At 41.4% G+C, this 19,443-nt stretch overlaps 2 protein-coding genes across 2 annotated transcripts; both read left to right on the top strand.

Moving 5' to 3' along the window:
* The first annotated feature begins 5,651 nt into the window (after positions 1-5,651).
* On the top strand, positions 5,652-12,459 carry vsig8b (V-set and immunoglobulin domain containing 8b). The gene is made up of 8 exons (XM_061037531.1): positions 5,652-5,806; positions 6,151-6,230; positions 10,234-10,403; positions 10,596-10,797; positions 11,022-11,174; positions 11,282-11,404; positions 11,616-11,754; positions 11,844-12,459. The coding sequence occupies exons 2-8, from the start codon at positions 6,158-6,160 to the stop codon at positions 12,082-12,084; spliced, it is 1,101 nt and encodes a 366-aa protein (XP_060893514.1). The 5' UTR covers positions 5,652-5,806; positions 6,151-6,157; the 3' UTR covers positions 12,085-12,459.
* A 2,613-nt stretch (positions 12,460-15,072) lies between these two features.
* LOC132974961 (uncharacterized) lies at positions 15,073-17,868 on the top strand. The gene has a single exon (XM_061039318.1). The coding sequence runs from the start codon at positions 15,382-15,384 to the stop codon at positions 16,357-16,359; it is 978 nt and encodes a 325-aa protein (XP_060895301.1). The 5' UTR covers positions 15,073-15,381; the 3' UTR covers positions 16,360-17,868.
* The last annotated feature ends 1,575 nt before the right edge of the window (positions 17,869-19,443 follow it).

Here is a 19,443-nt window from a genome sequence, read left to right as displayed (position 1 = left end):
CAAATAACTTTTACTACAAATGAATGCTAATATTGCTTTGCATTTGTTCGATTTTGACCTAACTGTTTCTAGCATATCAGAACAGGCAACTTTATTTGCCCTATTTAGGTGTAAGTGAATAAAATTAATAAGTTAATAACTTGCATTAATTAAACCAATAGCCTAAGTTAGCATCACAGTTATTGTCACATTTACCATGAAAACAGCTACTGCAGCACGGGCTAGCTTAAGCTAGATGAAAGGCTTACTACCATCTTTAAATGTCAAGGCTATGTGAGCTGTTCAGAGACCGGTAACTTGAAGCAGGATATGGTGTTAGTGAGGTAACTTCAGGTTTAGTCCTGGGTTTTCAGGTCTAAGGTGTGAGTTACTTCTTTGTATAGCCCTACAGCTCCATACTAACATGCTGCACACCTAACCTGCTAGAACCAGTGCGTTAGAGTAGTGTGATCATACATCCCAGTTTGGGACCATCTGGTTTTCAAGCTCTGTGTCCCGAGTCCCCTCAAGTATCTATAAAAAATACACATGCTTGCAACACTGATTTGTATCCTACAGTAGGCTATATATGAAAATCAATGTTGTTACCAAGGCTGTTGCTGTTTTAACTGAAAGAAAAACATCACTAATGCACCAGTTGTGTGACCAGTGCAGATCACTGATCTGTGGATCGATAAATGTGGGTTTGCTGTAAATTATAGTGTCCTAATTTGAAGCTTTAAAATTCTGGTTACCCTAGATAACAGATCAACCTGTTTTAAGGAAATGCCTACTGGCCAAACAACTCTAGCCTGGTTTGGGTGTAGAGTTTTTAGAGAACTTTTTATTTTATTTTAGAGATATTCATTGTGATCATTTGACTGATAGCTACGACAACTCTCAATCTCAAACAAATTTCCCCTGGGGAACAATAAAAAATCGTATTGTGTGGTATTGTATCATACCGTATCATATCATATCATATTATGTCATATCATATTATATCATATCGCATCGTTTAGCCACTATAGCCTGATATTTGTGCTTCAAATAAGATATGGAAGTAAGCCTCTACCCCTCTGAGATATACACTTTAATATTCCTTTTTTTTATTTGCTCCAACCTCTGTTGGACAACTCTGGGGCTGCAGCTAAAAGAACAGCTGCAGAACATTTTTAATCACAATATCACAGCTAATGGGTTGTTAAAGCTAATGTCCAAATTATAATTTCATGTCTGTAAAACAGAAAAAAACAAAGAGGTGGATTGTTGGTAATATTAAATTGAGTTGTTGGCTATTTACTTAACAAAATCAGAAAATGTCCTTTAGAATAAGTAGTGAAGAGATGAAGTCCTGCATTCATAACTTTGTTGCTATAATAGTAGGCTATATTACTGAACAATGAGAACAATTTCCTATTATACTGAATGGCTCAAAAATAATGTATAATATGTATTTAACAATAATAACATCCGTACATATTGAATAGTTTTGCAAAAACAGCAAATTCCACCTTTCATTTTCTGACAAAAAAAAAATGTTGTGGTGTAAAACTCACGTTACATTTCACTGTTATTGCTGTTATGTCATACAACATTTGGCATGTTGGAAAATATTTATTGTTCCATGAAATTAGTTATTTAAAAAATGTAGGTAATTTATTAAATTAATTAAAAACTTGCAAGGAACTTTTTATGTCACTATTTCTCTGTGAGCTGAGCAGCCCTAAAGGTCTGATCCTGAACCCCTGACTGATAGTATGTCAGGCTCTCTCTTCCTGACCAAGATGTTGGCTTTTGTATGTTTGGATTATGAATTCAGTCTCCCCCAAAATGTTGAGCTGGCCCTTTAATATTTGGGTTACATCTTTTCGACATCAGGTTGTGTAATGGTATGAGTGCTTGTGTAATTGCTGTGCGAGGGTGTTTGTTTTTACAAGAGTTTATGTTTTCATTACTACCCTACTTATATAACTCTCCGACTACAACAAAGTGAAGTTGGCTCATTTGTTGCTGTGACAGAAAACAAAGACAAACCGCATCAAACGAATGCAAATTCTACTCCACAAACTATTGTTAGAGTTTGGAGGGAAATTGCCGTTACTCTATGAAATATTATTTTGCTTTCAAGCATGGCCGAGCATGACTGTGAATCCATTCAACGCAGCTTCAATCCTGCAGAAATAATTTCCTTTCCAAATGAATGAGTGTTTTTATATTGACTGTGGATAAATCAGACAATAAACAACCAGTCTTTTGCCAGAGCACACTCAGTGCACCAGACTATTATTCTCTTAATTTATGTGTTAAAAAAGAGAAGTCAGCGTTTGATTACATCATTATATCATAATTCTCCAATGTGTGTGTGTGTGTGTGTGTGTGTGTGTGTGTGTGTGTGTGTGTGTGTGTGTGTATTTGTGTGTGTGTGTATGAGAGTGAGTGGGAAACAGGAGTTCTCGTAGAAAGCAGCAGAGAGGGGGAGAGAGATCTGAAGTTCTTTTTTCACAGAATACAGTTTCTATCCCACTCCTGCGAGCGAGGCTTAGGGGACTGCACTCTCCATGGACTCTCTCTGTGTGCCAGACTTCACTGGGTTTAGCACAAGAAGCACAACTTATTGGATTACGGGGTCCACCGTGCTCATTTTGCTGGGGGCTGTGAATGTGTGCGGGGGTTTACGTGGGTGGGCAGCTGGTGAACCGAGGCAGGGATGGAGTGTTAAATACATGATAAAGTCATATTAGCTGTCCTGTTTGATATGCAGAACTTCTAATAGAGCTGTGCCTTTTCATGTTTAGAGGTTAGAAGTTTAAACAGGCCAGTGGGGCGGCCAACAGTAAATGTAGCAGGACTGTGAAAGCTCTTCTTGTTTCACGTGGATTTAACTGCACCTGTTTCAGTTCAATCCTCGGGAAGTGCATCTGCATGGACAGGATAAGGTTTTGGCTCAAATCCTTGGTTAGATGAACTCTCTGCTGATGATATAACTCTCCATAATTGTCTTCAAACAGAACAGACACAGATTCACAGTGGAGTGATGTACTGGAACAAAAAAAACATGTGTGTGTGTGTGTGTGTGTGTGTGTGTGTGTGTGTGTGTGTGTGTGTGTGTGTGTGTGTGTGTGGTGTGTGTGTGTGTGGGTGTGTGTGTTGTTGGTGCCTATTGGATGTAGTAACCCTGCTCACCCCTTCACAGATTTCAGCCCAGGCAGTGTTGGATGTTCTGTTTAGCAGCTGACTTTAATCTTTCTCTCTGTTTTCTCATATTGCCCTCTTTTTTTTTTAGACCCTCTTTTAATGCCATATTTACAAAAGCTTGAATCACCAAATGCTGTTTCTATAGCTGTGCTGCTTTCATTTTCATTAATACTTGAAAACAAAAGTACGAGAGGCAACAAATGGGTTTCTGTCCTGCTGTGTGGCATGTCAGGCATGCTCTGATGGTGGATGTGCCCTTTCCTGAGCAGGTTACTTAGCGAGATGAAGAATAATAGAAGCTGTGAGGCATCCTTGCATTAGCCTCTTCATTATTTATTCTGCAGCACGAGACATCGGAAGCATGCAGGGCCAGAGCCGCTAAAAAGGCTCCCTGCTTGGAGAGAGGGAGTAATCATAACAGTTTCACAGTGTTACACATGGTGACACTAATATTGATGCTGCCTCTGTTCTCATTATTGCAATGTGTGTCTAACATGAGTTTATGTTTATGACTTGAAGGACATCTTGGATTTACAACTGATTATTGTAAAAGAGACAAGAATCAATTTGTCTCTCAATGTGAAAGTTTAAATGCAGAGATTCAGGGGTTGTAAAAATGATGTGCTGGCTTTGTTCCACCTACGTACTGGAGACTCTTTGAGGGCCTGAGTGACGGCCTCCCTCTGCCAGAAGCGACGTCTTCATCCCAGTGGCGTTCCACCTTAAAAAAGATGAATATATGTGCCCAACTGGCTCCCTGACATTGACACACCGTGACTCACGCTGCTGTGCTATTTCAGTATGGCTGCTGGCAAGCCCAGCCCTTCTGTAGCCTCTCCCTTCCCTGCTTCGGTCGTTTGTTTGCCTCTCCTGCTTGGCTGTTTACTTGTAATTTGGACATCTGTCAAGGTATTTTGTTTGCAACCCTGTGGTGTGATTACGCTACCTTTTGCCAAATCTGGAGAGATGGATGGGGTAATACCAAATCTTGGCTGCAGAGACAAAGGCCAGACTTTGGCTTTACTTTTCATCTACTCAGTTTAGAGGGATAATTAAGAAATCGTTGGGTGACAAGAAGAGCGCCGGGATTCAGAGGTCACAGATGTATTCATCGGGCTTGTTCACACCCGCCCTCCTGCAGTGTTAATGGTGACATTGTGCTGCGTCCCGGTACTGTCTGTGTGGTCCCTCCCTGTCCTGTCTCACAGTCTGTTCAGTGCAGCGTTTTCGATGCCAGGACCTCCTCCTACACCGGGGGGGGGCAATTAAACACCTGCTGGGAAAGCAGCCACACACACACCTTAACAGTTGCAGCATCGCTCATGAACACATTCGTCCACAGATTTATGGATTGGTGTCAGTCACTGAAAGTATCCAACCTGCAAACACTCAGTGTACAAAAATAAAACAGGGGACGAGCTGGTGCTGATTTGCTCTCTGATCATGTTTCATCGTGAGCGTTTCTAATTTGTTCATCTCCTTAATGAACACTATTGGCAGGATTGCATTAACCCAGCACTTAAGTTTGCTAATGGCTAACGTCATGCTCCACGCTCACATCCCATACTGTAGACTCTCCCACAATCACTGCTGAATAATTCCACCGACACATCCAGCTTCATTAAACATGTCTGTCTTTGGATCATCAGCCTCAGAGAGATTTTATACATTAAAAAAAATAAAAAATCTGATGAATAAAGCTGTTAAACAACCCAATCAAAACTCTGCATTTGGTTAAATTAATTACGGTTGATAAAAGTTGTTAAATTGTAGGCTGGTTCAAATAGCTCAAAGTGTTTTTACGATTCTCAAACTTTAGAATCTAATAAATCCTTATTTACAGCCTGAACACTGCAGTAGTTGCAGTACTTCAGCTCGCAGCTCTGTCACTGTGTTGGCACTAACGTACAACTCAACACACGTCACATTGTGCTGCGTCTTTCTGTAAACATCAGGGAGTGTGTTTTCATGGGTGTGTGAGGAGGGTGTGTCGGGGAAAATTTAACAGCAACCATGCAAACAACATGATGTCAAATCACTTTCAAACTACACTACCCTGAGAAAAGAACAATGTAGGAGAATTTTTTTTTGTGGATTATTATCTTCGTGCAGCATACAGAAACTCCTGTTATACTGAGGGACTTTTCCACACACAGAGATATGATATGGATTGTTGTGACGCAAGATGATAGGTATGTTGTCCGTTGTAAAAAAGCAGCTCAGCAGCATAGTTGTTGAACTGCTCGACACTGACAGCTAATCAATCGTTGTCTTCAGCCTCTGACCTGTAAAAAATTAAATAAAAACAGCTGACAGAGTAACACAAAACCCTTCATCTGGATTCTGAGTTATATTATTTCACTATCCCTTTAACACATTTGCACTTTTTTTTTCTTTCTGTTTTACATACAATGCTGAGTTTCAAAAACAAGAGGCTGAATTTGAAAGAGGCGTGAAAGTTCCCAGCTTTAGGAGTGGCCAACTGTTGCACTATGGACAGAGAGGGTGTGGCCATGCTGACTGCTCCTGAGTTTCACCTGAGAACTAAATAAGCAAGCTTCACCAGTCCTGCCACACAGCCAGGCCTCACAGGATCTACTCTTACTCTGGATTATTACCTCACTTTAAGGTACGTCAAAGCAGCTTTATGTTCCTCTTCTTGATTTTTCCTGGAAGGGTGTACTTTAGACTAAAACATTTTGCCTCATCTTGTTATTTTTAAAGTGATATACACATTCATTGTAGACCTCACTTCAAAAAAGGGGGAAAACAAGAGCTGCAAATCCTCCATTCCAAGGTACATGTTTGATTACAGATAAACAAATGTGGCAGAGAAGTGGACGCCGACCGTACTATGACAGCATTTTACCTTAATGAAGTTGTATTACAGATAAAAAAAATAAAAAAAACTAGCATTCAAAGATAGCAGACACTGAATTACAGTCTAATGTGTTGCCTTCATGTTGCTCTCAGGGTTATAATGAAGCCTGAATTCACAAAGAGGAGGCTAAAGATGGCTGTGTTGCTGCTTCTAACAATCCAGATGAAAACAGGTGAGTGCTCTTTTTTTCAAAGTGCAGCCAAAGAAAAAAACAATATTTGACATGTCTTTAAACGCCCCCTCTTGGACTGTCCTGTTTACAAGAAGGATTAAATGTTCTGCTCAAAGAGAGTGTAGGGTGTGTGATGAGGAACAGCAGGTGGTTTCTGTGTTGTAAAGTCTGATCAGTGATTCACACTGGCCAATCTGGCTTTGCTGAAGTTCCAACAACAATTCAGTGGGTGAATAGCATAGCAGACAGTCAATGAACCATGCGATTATAATGTGGGTGTCTGACAGGTACCTTACATAGCATTCATAGCTCTGTCCGTATCTGCTTCAGTTTGGGGTCTAACTTCTGTGTGTGTGTTTTTTTAAAGAACATCTTGAGAGACTTTATTAAAAAAAAAATAACTGATTATCCAAGCTGTCCATTTTGATACACAAACATGATGTGATTTTTGATTTTTGATTTTTGATTTTTTTTTGTGTATTCCCCATATTGATACACTTTGAGATTTATTTGCTCCTGTGTGAACATTTTGGTCTTCAACAGCACTTTGGTCAGCTGCAGCGGTTTTTGAAACATACTTTATGAATAAAATAAAATAAATGAAATATAAATGAAAAAAACCCTCCAGCCCTTTTAACCATAATGTGTCAGCACCTCATGAGAGCCGTGGTTTACCGCCTGATGTTGAAGTCCTGATTGATTCTTCAAGTTTCAGTTCTAATCCCCATTTTCAAACTGATTCTTCAAGTTTCAGTTCCCCACTTTGATACACAAACATGATGAAAACAGAATACAAACTAAATTGAATGCAGCACAATTAAAGTAAAATAACATATGAAAACTCTTATCATTTTGAAAAAAACACCGAGCTGGGGGAAGGCCAGTGGCCTCGGCCGGCTCAAATGGCAACAATCCTTCCGCAGGTTCACCTATATGGAAACCTTGTTACGACTTTAAGTTCACTTTCAAAGCTCTTAGTCCAAGTCCCTCAGATTGTCTGACATGAGGTTCATGGCCTTCCCTCACTGTAGACTCGAATGTTAAAGTTACTGCGCTTTTGAAGTCCTGAACACTGAAACAAATCAGCCACCATCATGACCATCACATGCTGGGGGGCGCCGGTAGCCTAGTGGTTAGTGTGCGCCCCTATGTACGGAGGCTATAGTCCATCGAGTGGGCAGCCTGGGTTTGAATCTGACCAGTGGCTCCTTTCCCGCATTTAATCCTCTTTACAATAAAGGCATAAAACAAAAATACTGATAAAAAGACTCATCACATGTAACCATAACTGCAGTTTGTGAAATAATCTTGAAATAAAAATGGACAGATATTTTCATTTTACAATTCTAGACAGCATCAATTTGGAACCAATGTGTTTGGATAGGACTTGCCAATATGTCAAGCTTTACATGTCAGAACATGTCCATCACTTAATGGTGGCACAAATGATGTTTCACAGAAAGCCATCTGGGTTCAGGTAATCTGAATGAAAGCTCTCCCTCTTTACCAATGACACTTCTGCGTTGGTGCTTTCACACTTGCCTAAAACTTCTCAGAAGTTTTCGGGGTGAGCTGCAGGCGTGAACACAAACAGATGAATCTTCACTCCGACTTTACGTTTACTTTTTTTCCTGCCAGCCCCCTTGTATGGAAATATTCAGGATAATATTCCGTAGTGAGCGGAAGAGAGTGGTGTTGTTTATACACTGCTTTGGTGGCCAAACACTGTACTGCATGCAGCCAGTGTGATCTCTGAACGTAATGAAACTTCTTCATTACGTCTGCCAGTATGTGCATCTCCATTCTTTTTGTTAATAGTCACAGTCTGCATGGTGGAAGGTGCAGAGATGGGTCAAACAAAACAGGACTTTCTTTCTTTCTTTCAAAGGTCTTTTTATTGAAAGATAATAACAGAAAATAGCTTTTACTGTACAGGGAAATATTTTCCCACCCACCCTTAACAAAAACACTCATACATGTCGCAAAACATCCAAACATGAGACAAGCCTAATCCAGACGACAAACAACCACAACTGCACCTAGAAGTCACATTCTGAATAATAAAAGGTCAAGGTCAACAATAAACACATCTGTACAGATAAGGGCAGTCCTTCCTGCGAACTCTAAAGGAAGCCGAGTTGCATTTAAGAACTATGTTGGTATATAGGATGCAGTAACACACCCCAAACTAAAACAGGACTTTCTAAGGAGTGGTGCAATTATGAGAGACCAAATTCAAAGCTCCATGCTCTAAACGTAACAGAGAGATATCTCTTTCATAACCTGACTTTAATCCTGCTAGTAAAGATAACTTAACTGATAATTTTCTTTAAAGCTAACAGAGTAGTTCTCGGGCTCAATTACAAAAAGTACAGTCATGTTTAGGAGAAGATCATGGATGGGGTCTTAAATAATACTGCAATGTTCACTTCTGGAAACAGCTGTCACCTTGGTGAAAGACGAAGACGAACTGCCTGGCAGAAAAGTTTTGTGGTTGTTCTGACTGACAGGAAAAGAGTTTGTGGTGTTTCAGGCTGGAAATCCAGTAACAACATTTAAAATACGTCAGTCTGAAATTCATGCTGACTGACTCCGGGGGAAAAAAGAGAGAACTTGTGTCTAGGTACAAGAATCAATAAATTATTATTTCATGACTATTGCACTGACTCATGTGAGACTGGGTGGGCTCAAAATCTGCCTCACACACAAATGATAAAGTCGTCCTCTTTGAGTGCAGCGCCTATGTGATTTTTGATTTTTTTTGTGTATTCCCCATATTGATACACTTTGAGATTTATTTGCTCCTGTGTGAACATTTTGGTCTTCAACAGCACTTTGGTCAGCTGCAGCGGTTTTTGAAACATACTTTATGAATAAAATAAATGAAATTAAATATAAATGAAAAAAACCCTCCAGCCCTTTTAACCATAATGTGTCAGCACCTCATGAGAGCCGTGGTTTACCGCCTGATGTTGAAGTCCTGATTGATTCTTCAAGTTTCAGTTCTAATCCCCATTTTCAAACTGATTCTTCAAGTTTCAGTTCCCCATTTTCAAACTGAAAGTAACCTGTTATTGGAGCATGTAGTGTGGGCCAATGAGGAGGTTGACCGGATTTGAATATTTGCAGCTCTTTATGCAAAGCTTACTTCCTCACTGGCACATTAGCTTAGCTGCCCCTCCACATGGAAAACACGTCCTCCTTGGATCACACTGTTTCTCGCCCAAGGGGGCTTCCACAGTGTAAACATTTGACTGACTAATTTGAGCTTTTTGTCAGACTGCATTCATCATGTCTGCGGTTCAAATGCTCTCGTGAATACCTCTGACATTCTTTGTTTTGTTGCAGTGGCATTGAAGTGCTATAGAAGATATAACGCGTGAAAAGAGAGTCTGCGTTCACTTATCTACATGGTCTATGAAGACATTTGGAGACAGATAAACATCTCAATGGGAAGATGTTGAAAATAAATATTTCTCTGGAGATGTCTGGGAACAACAACATTAGCAAGATAAATACGTTGTATTTGTAGAAATGCATTGCAATGTGATAATAATAAGCACTGAGTTCGTTCTTTAAACATGAAGCCATCAGCGTTAATTAAAATCTATGGCAATAAACAATGAGTCAGCGGGGTGTGTTACAACTCAGAGACAGCTTCTAACTGCCACTTGTCAAGTACATTTTTCATGTTTGCTCATGCATTCATTTTTCATCATCATTTACGAACAGCATTGTGACAGCTAATGAGCCTCGAGAGGTTTAAATTAAAACGTTACTCCATTTTCGCAAAAATAGGCCGAACATTTCCACTTTTATTCCAGCAACCAAATGCTCGTCGGTTTGACTTAAGAGGCCAATTAGTCTCAGATCAGCCCCCCTTTTTCTCCTTTCTGAGATGTTTACGAGCACATGCAAGCTGTGGGCTTGGAAAATCAAAAAATATGGATGCATTGGAGGGGGAACCATAAAAAAACTGATTTGAAATGTTGTGTCCCTTCAGATGTTTCAAAGGCAATGCAGGTGACCTCATCAGGGCCACAGACCATCCAAAAGGCTCAGGGGGAGTCTGTCAACTTGGGTTGCACATACACCCCCGGCCCCCACGACACAGGAGAGCTGGACATCGAGTGGTCCAACGTCAGCCCGGATATGACGCAGAAAGACCAGCTGGTGGGTGTTTGTATAAGACAGAAAGGGGAGTTGTTGTGAAACCTGTCTGTGAGGTCTGATGAGAGGTTTTAGCTTTGAGAGGGGGGGAAGGGGGGGTTTGCTACCTTCAGGTTCTGTATGTGAAAAAACCTGCTTTTAAAAAAAACCTGCTTTTAACATGGTTCCCCACTCACCAAAATGTTTGCATCTCAGATCTTATCCTTCACAGGAGGCCTGATGCACCAATACGGTGATCCAAGTATCTCCAGTAGGATGAAATTCACAGGGAAACCCCTGCTGGGCGATGCCTCCATCTCCATCTCTGCTCTGAAGATCAAAGATACAGCCACCTATCAGTGCAAAGTGAAGAAGGCACCGGGAGTGGATGTGAGAAAAGTCACCGTGGTGGTGATGGGTGAGGAGGAATTCCTTTTGACTGGTTTTACTTGTTTGCTTTCTCAGACGCCTCATTCTTCTTTTAAACGTTGTTCTCACTCGCATGGCATGTTGAGGCTCTTTGAGACTGTAATCACACCTCTCTCAGCATAGTATTCCCTTTCATACCTTGATGCCAAAGCATTGAAACGTTCCTCTAAAAGCAGCTTTTGTGCCACGCGTTTATTCATTCCCTTTCACCAGTTCGCCCGTCAGTGCCAAAGTGTTGGGTTGATGGTGGCGAGGAGAGGGGCGGCACCGTCTCCCTCCGCTGTAAATCCTCTCAGGGGTCCACGCCTCTGAGCTACACGTGGAGGAGAGAGAGCGGAGGTGCTATTCCGGCCACAGCCACCCAAGGTGAGGAGAAGACTTGAGAAGACAGTGAAAAGGGCTTTTATGTAATGCAATCATGCTGCTAAATTAGTATGGTGTGCTTGTGTTTAATGTTGTCTTCTTTCATTAAGACCCGCAGACTGGGCAGCTTTTGATAAGGAACCACTCAGACAGCAACATTGGAAGTTACGTGTGTGAGGCGCAAAACGCTGTCGGCAAAGCGCAATGTAAATACGCTCTGCATGCATACAACCGTAAGTCTCTTTTGTTATCTGCATATTTACACTTTAGTCCTCAAAATGCATTCGCCCGAAAGGGATTTTTTGTAACGCACGGTTACAGTAGGCTATATTCTGCAGTCTGAGATGCAAAGTCACATGTAGCGTAAGCCTCTTGTTAAAGCTGTGAAATTGTGTCTGTTAAGAGTAGAGTTGCATTTCTTTGATCTCATGTCGTCTCTTTCAGCCACCAACAAGGCGGGTGTCATCGCTGGGGCTGTTATAGGAGCATTGCTGCTGCTGCTCCTCCTCTTGCTTCTTATCTGGCTCCTGATCTGCTGCTGCCATAAACGGCGCTACCAGAAAGAGGTTGCAAATGAAATCAGGTATCACATCAGAGCATAAACGATTTATCCTTCAAAAATCTCAAATCTAAGGATGGTGTTGTTGAGACCTGTGTGACTTGTCTCCTCAGGGAGGACGCCCCGGCCCCAGAGAGCAGACCCACCAGCAGAAACTCCAGTCTGCGCTCAGTGTTAGGGTACCGCACCCACCCTGGGGTGATCTACAGCTCTGTGAGGAGCCACCTTCCCAGCAGGCAGTCAGGCCGCAGCGCCGTCTACGCGGGTGGTAGCAACAACCCATCATATCCTGTTACTGCAGGAGGGAAACCTGCCGACCTCAAATACGATCCTCGATATGGTTACCCAGTGTGACATCAAAACCAATTTATTTTTTATTGTTAAGGAAAGTATTTTAGGAATACCCTGTTTAGTGTTTATATGACAGATGGTGCAATACAATAAATTTAAGTAAAGAAGTGCTGGTCTTCCACTACAGGGGACTTTTATTTAATCTGACCTCAGCCGTTGGACAAAGCACTGTCTGACTTTCATAATGCACTGTGGCACATCATTACTATTGTAAACTAGAAAAAGACCACATAATACACAACTCAGATTATGCCCAGTGTTTGTAAAATGTATGTATATAAAATCATTTTTTGTTCTTATCCTCTATGGTGTACATGTAGCTCATTGAATTCATGGTTTTTATAAGTGTGTACAATAAAAATAGTTCCTCTTTTTTAAGATTTGTTTTGGAGGACTTCTTTCTTTCTTTCTTTTTTCACACTCATCCAGGGTCGGGTTGCAAGTGCAGCAGGACTGAGCAAGTAGACTTGTTTGGATTTCTTTCTTTGTTGGATACAAACAGCTTAATGGACAGGACAGGCAGGGAGAGATAGAGAGATGGAGAAGACGTGCAGCAAAGGCCCGGGTCTGAACTGAACATGATCTGCAGTGATAATAGTACATGGCCTAGCAGGGGCGACCCCAATAAAATCGTTTTCAACTGACAAGACAAGAGTAGAGTCTCAATCCCCTTTAGGGCACATTCAGAATTTCTTCCCTTGCTCTGTCTTTTTTAGTGGGATGATATGCAGGCTTTACAAAAAACAAGTATATAGAATAACATCTGAAACAAAGTCCCAAAATATAACATGTTATTTTCCTCAAATTGAGTAAAGAGAATGAGTTTTCTTTTGCCATGAGTTGTCTTTGATAAGCAAGATTAGATCAATTGACCAATGACATAACACAGTCAAAATATATATATATCTATATATAGGCCTATATATATATATATATATATATATATATAAATATACAGTCTGGAGTATTTTTAGAAATGTAAATGAATGCATCAAAAATGAAAATGCTGCAAAACTATATGTTAAAATTCTGACCTTTGGGCATAAACATGTTCAAACAATGTGTCTGTTTCCACAGCCTGCTGGCTGTCTTCTCGGCTGTAACTGGGTAAACACAAATTGAAGCTTTGCGCTGCTCATGAGTCAGAAAATTGGGAGACAGTAAAGTTGTTTTGCTTCAGATCCTCGGTGTGTATTTGCCTCCTGGAAAATGTTTCACTTGCAGAACAAAGTGTTTGGAAATTGCCTTTTTGTGTTGCACTTTCCTTTCGTTTTTGAAAAAGCAGCCAACTAGTAAACTAGTTATTAGTCAGCCAGTAGCTGAGACGCTAAGCGGCACAGTCACAACTTTGCCCACAGCCCCACCTCTCGCCCGCTGTGGCCTCAGTCCATCCTCAAAAGGTGTTCGTTGAGTTGAAAGAGCTGCAGGAATTGGTGACAGTTTGAAGGCCCTTGGTCATATATTCTGCTTAAGGCCACTTAAAGGGCCAGCGCTGCTCTTCACTCATCTGCTACACTGCTTGACCTTTGTATAAAAAAATAATCTGTTTATTCAAAATGAAGAGGGGAAAAACATAAAAATAGTATTTTCTATTTGCCTCTGCCGTGTTTATTTCTTGTCTTCCTCATAAAACAAAACGAAATCTGTCAACTGCTGTGTATGTATATTTATCTTGCTGTTGCACATCCATCACAGGGACACATTCTTGATTTAAGAAAGCCTTTTTATGTACGTACACGAGTCTGTCCTTTGATCCAAGCATGAACATGGGGAATAGGAACATTAATTCATTACAAATTATTTTTTGGCAACTTCTCTGGGAAACCACATAATCTCTTCTTTTAATAATAAGTTTCTTAGAGCGCAGAGCTTCTAACAGGCTTGGTAATTATTTTTAAGAGTGCACTGCAGCGTTCTTTCACATTGAGTTCAAAAAGCGTCAGCGTGTAACAAAAAAAAATCTGGGGTTCTTTTGTGCCATTGTGTAAAAAAGGCAGTTCTGTCCTAGAAATTCACCCCTTGACTGTTTTGGAGTGTTTGGTATAAAATGTATTATTTATCACAGTAATAAAAAAGTAGCTTAATTTAAGTGCTATTCATGAAGAAAACATGGCGAGCCACACTAACGGCTAATTTAATAAGGATTTAGTTCTCTGTATAATTGGATAATTATGATGGTTAAAAAAATCATAATAGAAACATATGAAAAAAATAATTCAAGTCATCATCTGGTTGTAAAAGCCTGTGTACAAAGTTAGTGTCCTCCACATCCAGAATATAGTGATAAGCTGCTGCCTTAACAAAGCTCCTGAAGGTGATTCAGAGGTGATTTGCTCATCTTATCAGTAAATAGGTGTGTGTCTTTATGTAAGTGTGTGTGTGTGTGTGTGTGTGTGTGTGTGTGTGTGTGTGTGTGTGTGTGTGGGGTCTGAGGTTTGTAAATATGTGGCCGGGCAGCAGGGATAACCATTTGCATGCAGAGTTTGGTCGAGAGTGGTCCGAGCTGCCACGCTGCACCGACTGCCATACAGTAAAGTCCAATTATATCATCACATAATGAGCACATATCCTGTCTGAGTCCATGCAAATACACAATCACCACAACCTGTGGTCATTCCTGATGCAAATCAAACCTATAACGCTGCTATATAAATCCCAGTCCAGGAACTAATCTCAGGACTTCACCTTGGTGTGCGATCACACAGACAACTTGAGGCGAGGATTAATGCCCGGATAAACAGAACAAAACAAAACAAAGGATTTGAACGACTGCAGCCAAAGGTGTCGAGTCAGACACATTTTGACGACGTGAAAGATCCGAGGCAACAAATTTGTTTTTGACGAGGCAAAGATAAAAAGCCTCTTCCAACCCATGGGAGCTTCCTTTGAGGTAAAAATGGAGAATGTGTCTTCCTGTATTTGCTCTAACCTTCTTACCCCAGCTTTCCTTTTTTGCACAAGCCAACCTCAGTCGTAGATTTCACATTTATCTAACAATGTTACAAGATTTGAAACGAGCACATATTGACCTGTTTTGATGTACCTAAAAAAAAGAAGCTAATTATGTGAATCTTTCCTGCCCCCAGGACCTGCTGACAAAGAGTGACTAAATCCATTCTGAGTCAGAAAAGAAGAATCATCTGTTTGGGAGCGTGTGTGAATAATTCTTTTGCCTTTTTGTCTTTGAATGCAGCAAAAACAAAACACTCCAGAACCCACACACTGACTTCCAAGACAGACATTTTAACTTATTCCCAGAAAGTTTACCACTGCATATGTCTTTTGGGTTTAGTTGAAATCATGTACGGTGGAATTAAGGTTACCCTCTGGGCGCTGACAGGTCTGCTGTCCATCACCACCGTCTTCTTCAACGTTTACATCCTGCTGATGAGTCTGTGGAACTACAAGCAGAACAAGAAGTGGACTCCAAGTGAAACCATCATCCTGGCGCTTTCAATCGCCAACATCGCTCACCAGCTGATCTGCTACTTCTGGATGACCATGGCTGAGGTGGACAGTAGCTGCCACATCATGCAGATGCCCTACACCATGATGCTGCTGCTAGTCTACAGCCTCAAGTACACCATCATGTGGGACAGTAGCTTCCTCACCTTTTACTACAGCACCAAGCTGGTGAACACACCCAACCACTGCTACACAAACATCCAGGGGGTTATCCTCAAACATGTAGCTTTAGTTGTGTTTCTCATCCCTCTTTGTGGCCTTGGTACATGTCTGCCCATGATGGCGGTGTTTCACCCTGACAACCAGACCACAGTCAACCAGGACTGTGGGGTGTTAATGCCCGACACCTTACCCGGTAAGGTCTACGAGGTCCTCTACCTGCTCTTTGCCGATGTTCTACCAGGGCTACTCATGATCAAGTGCTGCATCTCCATCTCCGTCCACTTGGGCATCCACCTGCGCCACATGAAAGCCAGCACCAACGGAGCCCACGCGCCCAAGCTGGGCGCTCAGATGAGGGTGATCCGCATGGCTTTGTCCCTGGTGGCTGTCTTCATCCTCTTCCTCATAATTGACCTCTACGTCAACTACCAGATCTCTGTGAACCACGATAACATCCTCATACTCACGTTCTTCTTCACGTCCATCTACACTACCGCCACTGCCATGGTGCTGATCTACGGGAAGAAGCCTTTTTGGAAAGCCCTCATACATGAATTCAACGTCAGCATGGATGAATATCCGTGTTTGTCGTGTCTGAAGGTGCCTGAACAGAAGGCCAAAGCCAGCACAACCGCAAAGATTAAAAACTGAGAGGCAATCCGCTTCACGCTGGAGTTCTTTGAGCTGAAATCAATTTGTCATTGTCTGGACTTATTAAAAACTCTGCAGAAACTTATTCTTTTATCTTTTGTGTGAGCAATTTCTGTAATGACCGCTGTCCTGCTGTATCACCATAAAACTTCTTACATCAATGCAGTAGATAAAAAAAAAGGGCTTCAGGAGCTGTTTAAGTGATGCACAGATAACAATGGTCAGGTAACCTGCTTTCCATCCAAATCACTCACTGATCCCACAATTATTAATATTTCAGTAGAACAAATAATAGTCAAGCCTGTAAAATAGATCCCCAAGCATGGCTGCCTGGACATGATGCAACTCTGCACCCATCTAAAAATGTTAAAAAATACATGTGACTGTCGTGAGAGTACAGAGCATATTAATAAAACAAGAAAGTACTCACAACCTGAATCCCTCTTTTTGGTTTGCATCACAGAGGTTTTATGAGATTTTTCTCGGGCAGGTTGCAGAGATTTTAAGCTGCACAGAGGGACAAAAGCAGCCGAAAAACTGGAAGGATGCCAGTCAAAACTCCTGCACTAGTTTGTGGAGAAAAAACATATACTTGAAGGGGAAAGGCGTTTATAATCTCAATTTTGCTCCTGTGGAAGTGTTCATTGATCCTCAACAGAGGTGTGCAGGGCTGTGCTCGACATCTCCCAGGTGTTATTGTGTGTAGCTGCAGCTTTGTGCGTGTGGCTGTGGGTGAAGCTGGGCGTTCCTGACAGAGTGCACTCAGGCCGAGCAAACCTTCCCTGAGTAAATAGAGGTTTACAGAAGTGCAGCAGACCTCTTTGCAATGCTCCATCAGTTCACACCCTCTGGCACCACCTAGTGAGGTTCAAAGTAGAGATACAATAGAGCGGCTAATCCCTCTCCACACACCGCCCTGCTCCCTCCGGCTGTTAAATGGACAAAGTAGGGAAGGGCAGCACTTCCTTTGATGCAGGGGAATTAAGTCGTACAGAGGCCTCAGTTTCCATCGTGACTGTTCTTCTCTCTTCAATTGAGGGAGCAGGTCGTGACATGACAGCTGAATATTATAAAAAAGTGGCAAGTGACGTTACAAATCCTCACTCTATGGAATTATATCCTTGATCTTTATCCTTTTAGGAAATGACAGCATGGATGTCCAAAACTTGTGAAAAATGTGAACTACAAGGTCCTGCAATCAACTAACCAAAGTGTTGAAGGAATATTGCTCCCCTATAAGTCACACATTATCACAATTTACTTTTTGGTTTATATAACGTTTTTATCTACACTATTGTGTTCATGATAGAGCCACGTTTCATCGCTGTAGCTCGTTGAGGTGGAGCTAATTGACTGTCACTACTGTGTAAACAGTTGGGTAGGTTAGTCCACTGGCTCCAAACATGGGGCTCTGACCCCTCTGGAGGGTCACTAGACACATCTTAGGAGTCATGAAATTCCTAATGTGGTAAAAAAAAAGAAGAAGAAGAAGTCACATAATAAATAATTGTACCGTACACAAACTTGTGAAATTTTCTTTACTTTTGTCATTTCTCAATTTTTTTTAAAGATTTATTTTTAGGCTTTTGCCTTTATTTAGATAGGACAGTGGATGTAGCAGGAAATCAGAAGAAAGAGGGGAATAACATGCGGGAAAGGTGCCATAGGTCTAACTTCCTTTTTCATTGACTTTATTTATCAGGGGACAGTTTGCAATGACATTGAAATACAAAGAAAGATGAAAAGATGGTTGCACAAGCTATAGCGAGATGCTAATTTCCATCTGAACGCAGGCTGTTCGCTTTGAGGACTACAGAATCTGTAAACAGAGGCGCTGCTTGTCAACAGGCAAGGCCTGCAACTGCTTGAGGTCCCAGACCATTAGGGGGCCCCTGAGGGCTCACAAACTTTAAACCACAACAGTGACCCAAGATGTGCAAATTTTGCAATGACATTAGGGACACCTCCCTAAGGGGGCCCCATTTGACAGCACTCACCCTCGTTGCCCGGCTAAGCGCGGCGTGCATTATTGCAGTGAAAACCAAAGGTTGTTAATGAAAGTCAGCAAAGGAAAATAAAGAGGAATTATCAGTCTACAGGAGAGAAAACAGAAACAGGAAAAAAAAGAGGAAGAGGAGTAAGCGTGGGGACACTGGCAGACATGATGGTGATAAATGCAGGTTGTAGGGCCCCTAATTATTTCTTGCCTGGGGCCCCAACAGACTCCTAAATCACCAATGTCTGTAAATGGGGCGTAACCTAACCGCTAGGCAGTCAGTGTCCTGACATTTTAAAAAAACAACAACCAAAAATCATAAAATGTTACATCTTTTAGCCGTTAACAGTTATTCAAATCAGCCGTCTGTAGAAATCTCTTTGGTGGTCCGACTTCAATGCTGAGACATGTAAACAACTAGACACCGCTTTTTAGCCAGATCTCCATCAATGCATGTTTGGAACCACTTACTGTATATTTTACAGTATGTATGACAGTTGCTAATTATTGTGAAGTAAGACATTTATTTGGTTCTGAATTTCTTATCACTATAGTGTTAAAAACTCAATAAAAAATACACAAAAACTGCACTGAAGAACTTCACTTAAGGAACTATACAAGTTCAAGAACTTAAAAATTATATGTAAGCTACCATCTGTGTATGTTTGAGGTCGAAAATCCTCCCATCTGCTCCAATAGCTGGTTGTCTCAAGGTGATGGAAATTCTGCCCGTGTGTTTACAGCCTTAGACTGTGTAAGAAGTCAGATTCAGACACAGATGTGTCATCGGCCTATTGTCAGCGGGGTCGATGCCAGCTGAGGGAAAAGCAGACTGTTGTGATTGATGTCCTCATGTTCTATACATCATGAGGCTGTAAACATGTCTGCTGTATAGAGACTGGTTCCATGGAGATGTTCCTCCCAGAGAATCTGCTGAACCAGGCTGCTGCATCGTTGTCCCCTTTGCATGGCTGAACATAGTTTCAAATAGTTATTGCTCCGGAGACTTTGCAGGCAGAGTGATATCCCCTGCTTCACTATCTGACAGGAAGGAACAGGCCATTAACAATCCAGATTAGCAAGACTAG

Source organism: Labrus mixtus, chromosome 5 (genome assembly GCF_963584025.1).
Source record: "Labrus mixtus chromosome 5, fLabMix1.1, whole genome shotgun sequence".
Lineage (NCBI taxonomy): Eukaryota > Metazoa > Chordata > Actinopteri > Labriformes > Labridae > Labrus > Labrus mixtus.
The sequence above is the reverse complement of the archived record's forward strand: the minus strand, read 5'-3'. Positions and strand labels throughout refer to the sequence as shown.

Excerpts from the sequence above, each read along its gene's own strand:
- vsig8b (XM_061037531.1), top strand. The coding sequence starts at position 6,158 with ATGAAGCCTGAATTCACAAAGAGGAGGCTAAAGATGGCTGTGTTGCTG. Across the intron at positions 11,175-11,281 it reads TCCGGCCACAGCCACCCAAG|ACCCGCAGACTGGGCAGCTT; the intron begins GTGAGGAGAAGA and ends TCTTTCATTAAG. Across the intron at positions 11,405-11,615 it reads CGCTCTGCATGCATACAACC|CCACCAACAAGGCGGGTGTC; the intron begins GTAAGTCTCTTT and ends CGTCTCTTTCAG.
- LOC132974961 (XM_061039318.1), top strand. The coding sequence starts at position 15,382 with ATGTACGGTGGAATTAAGGTTACCCTCTGGGCGCTGACAGGTCTGCTG.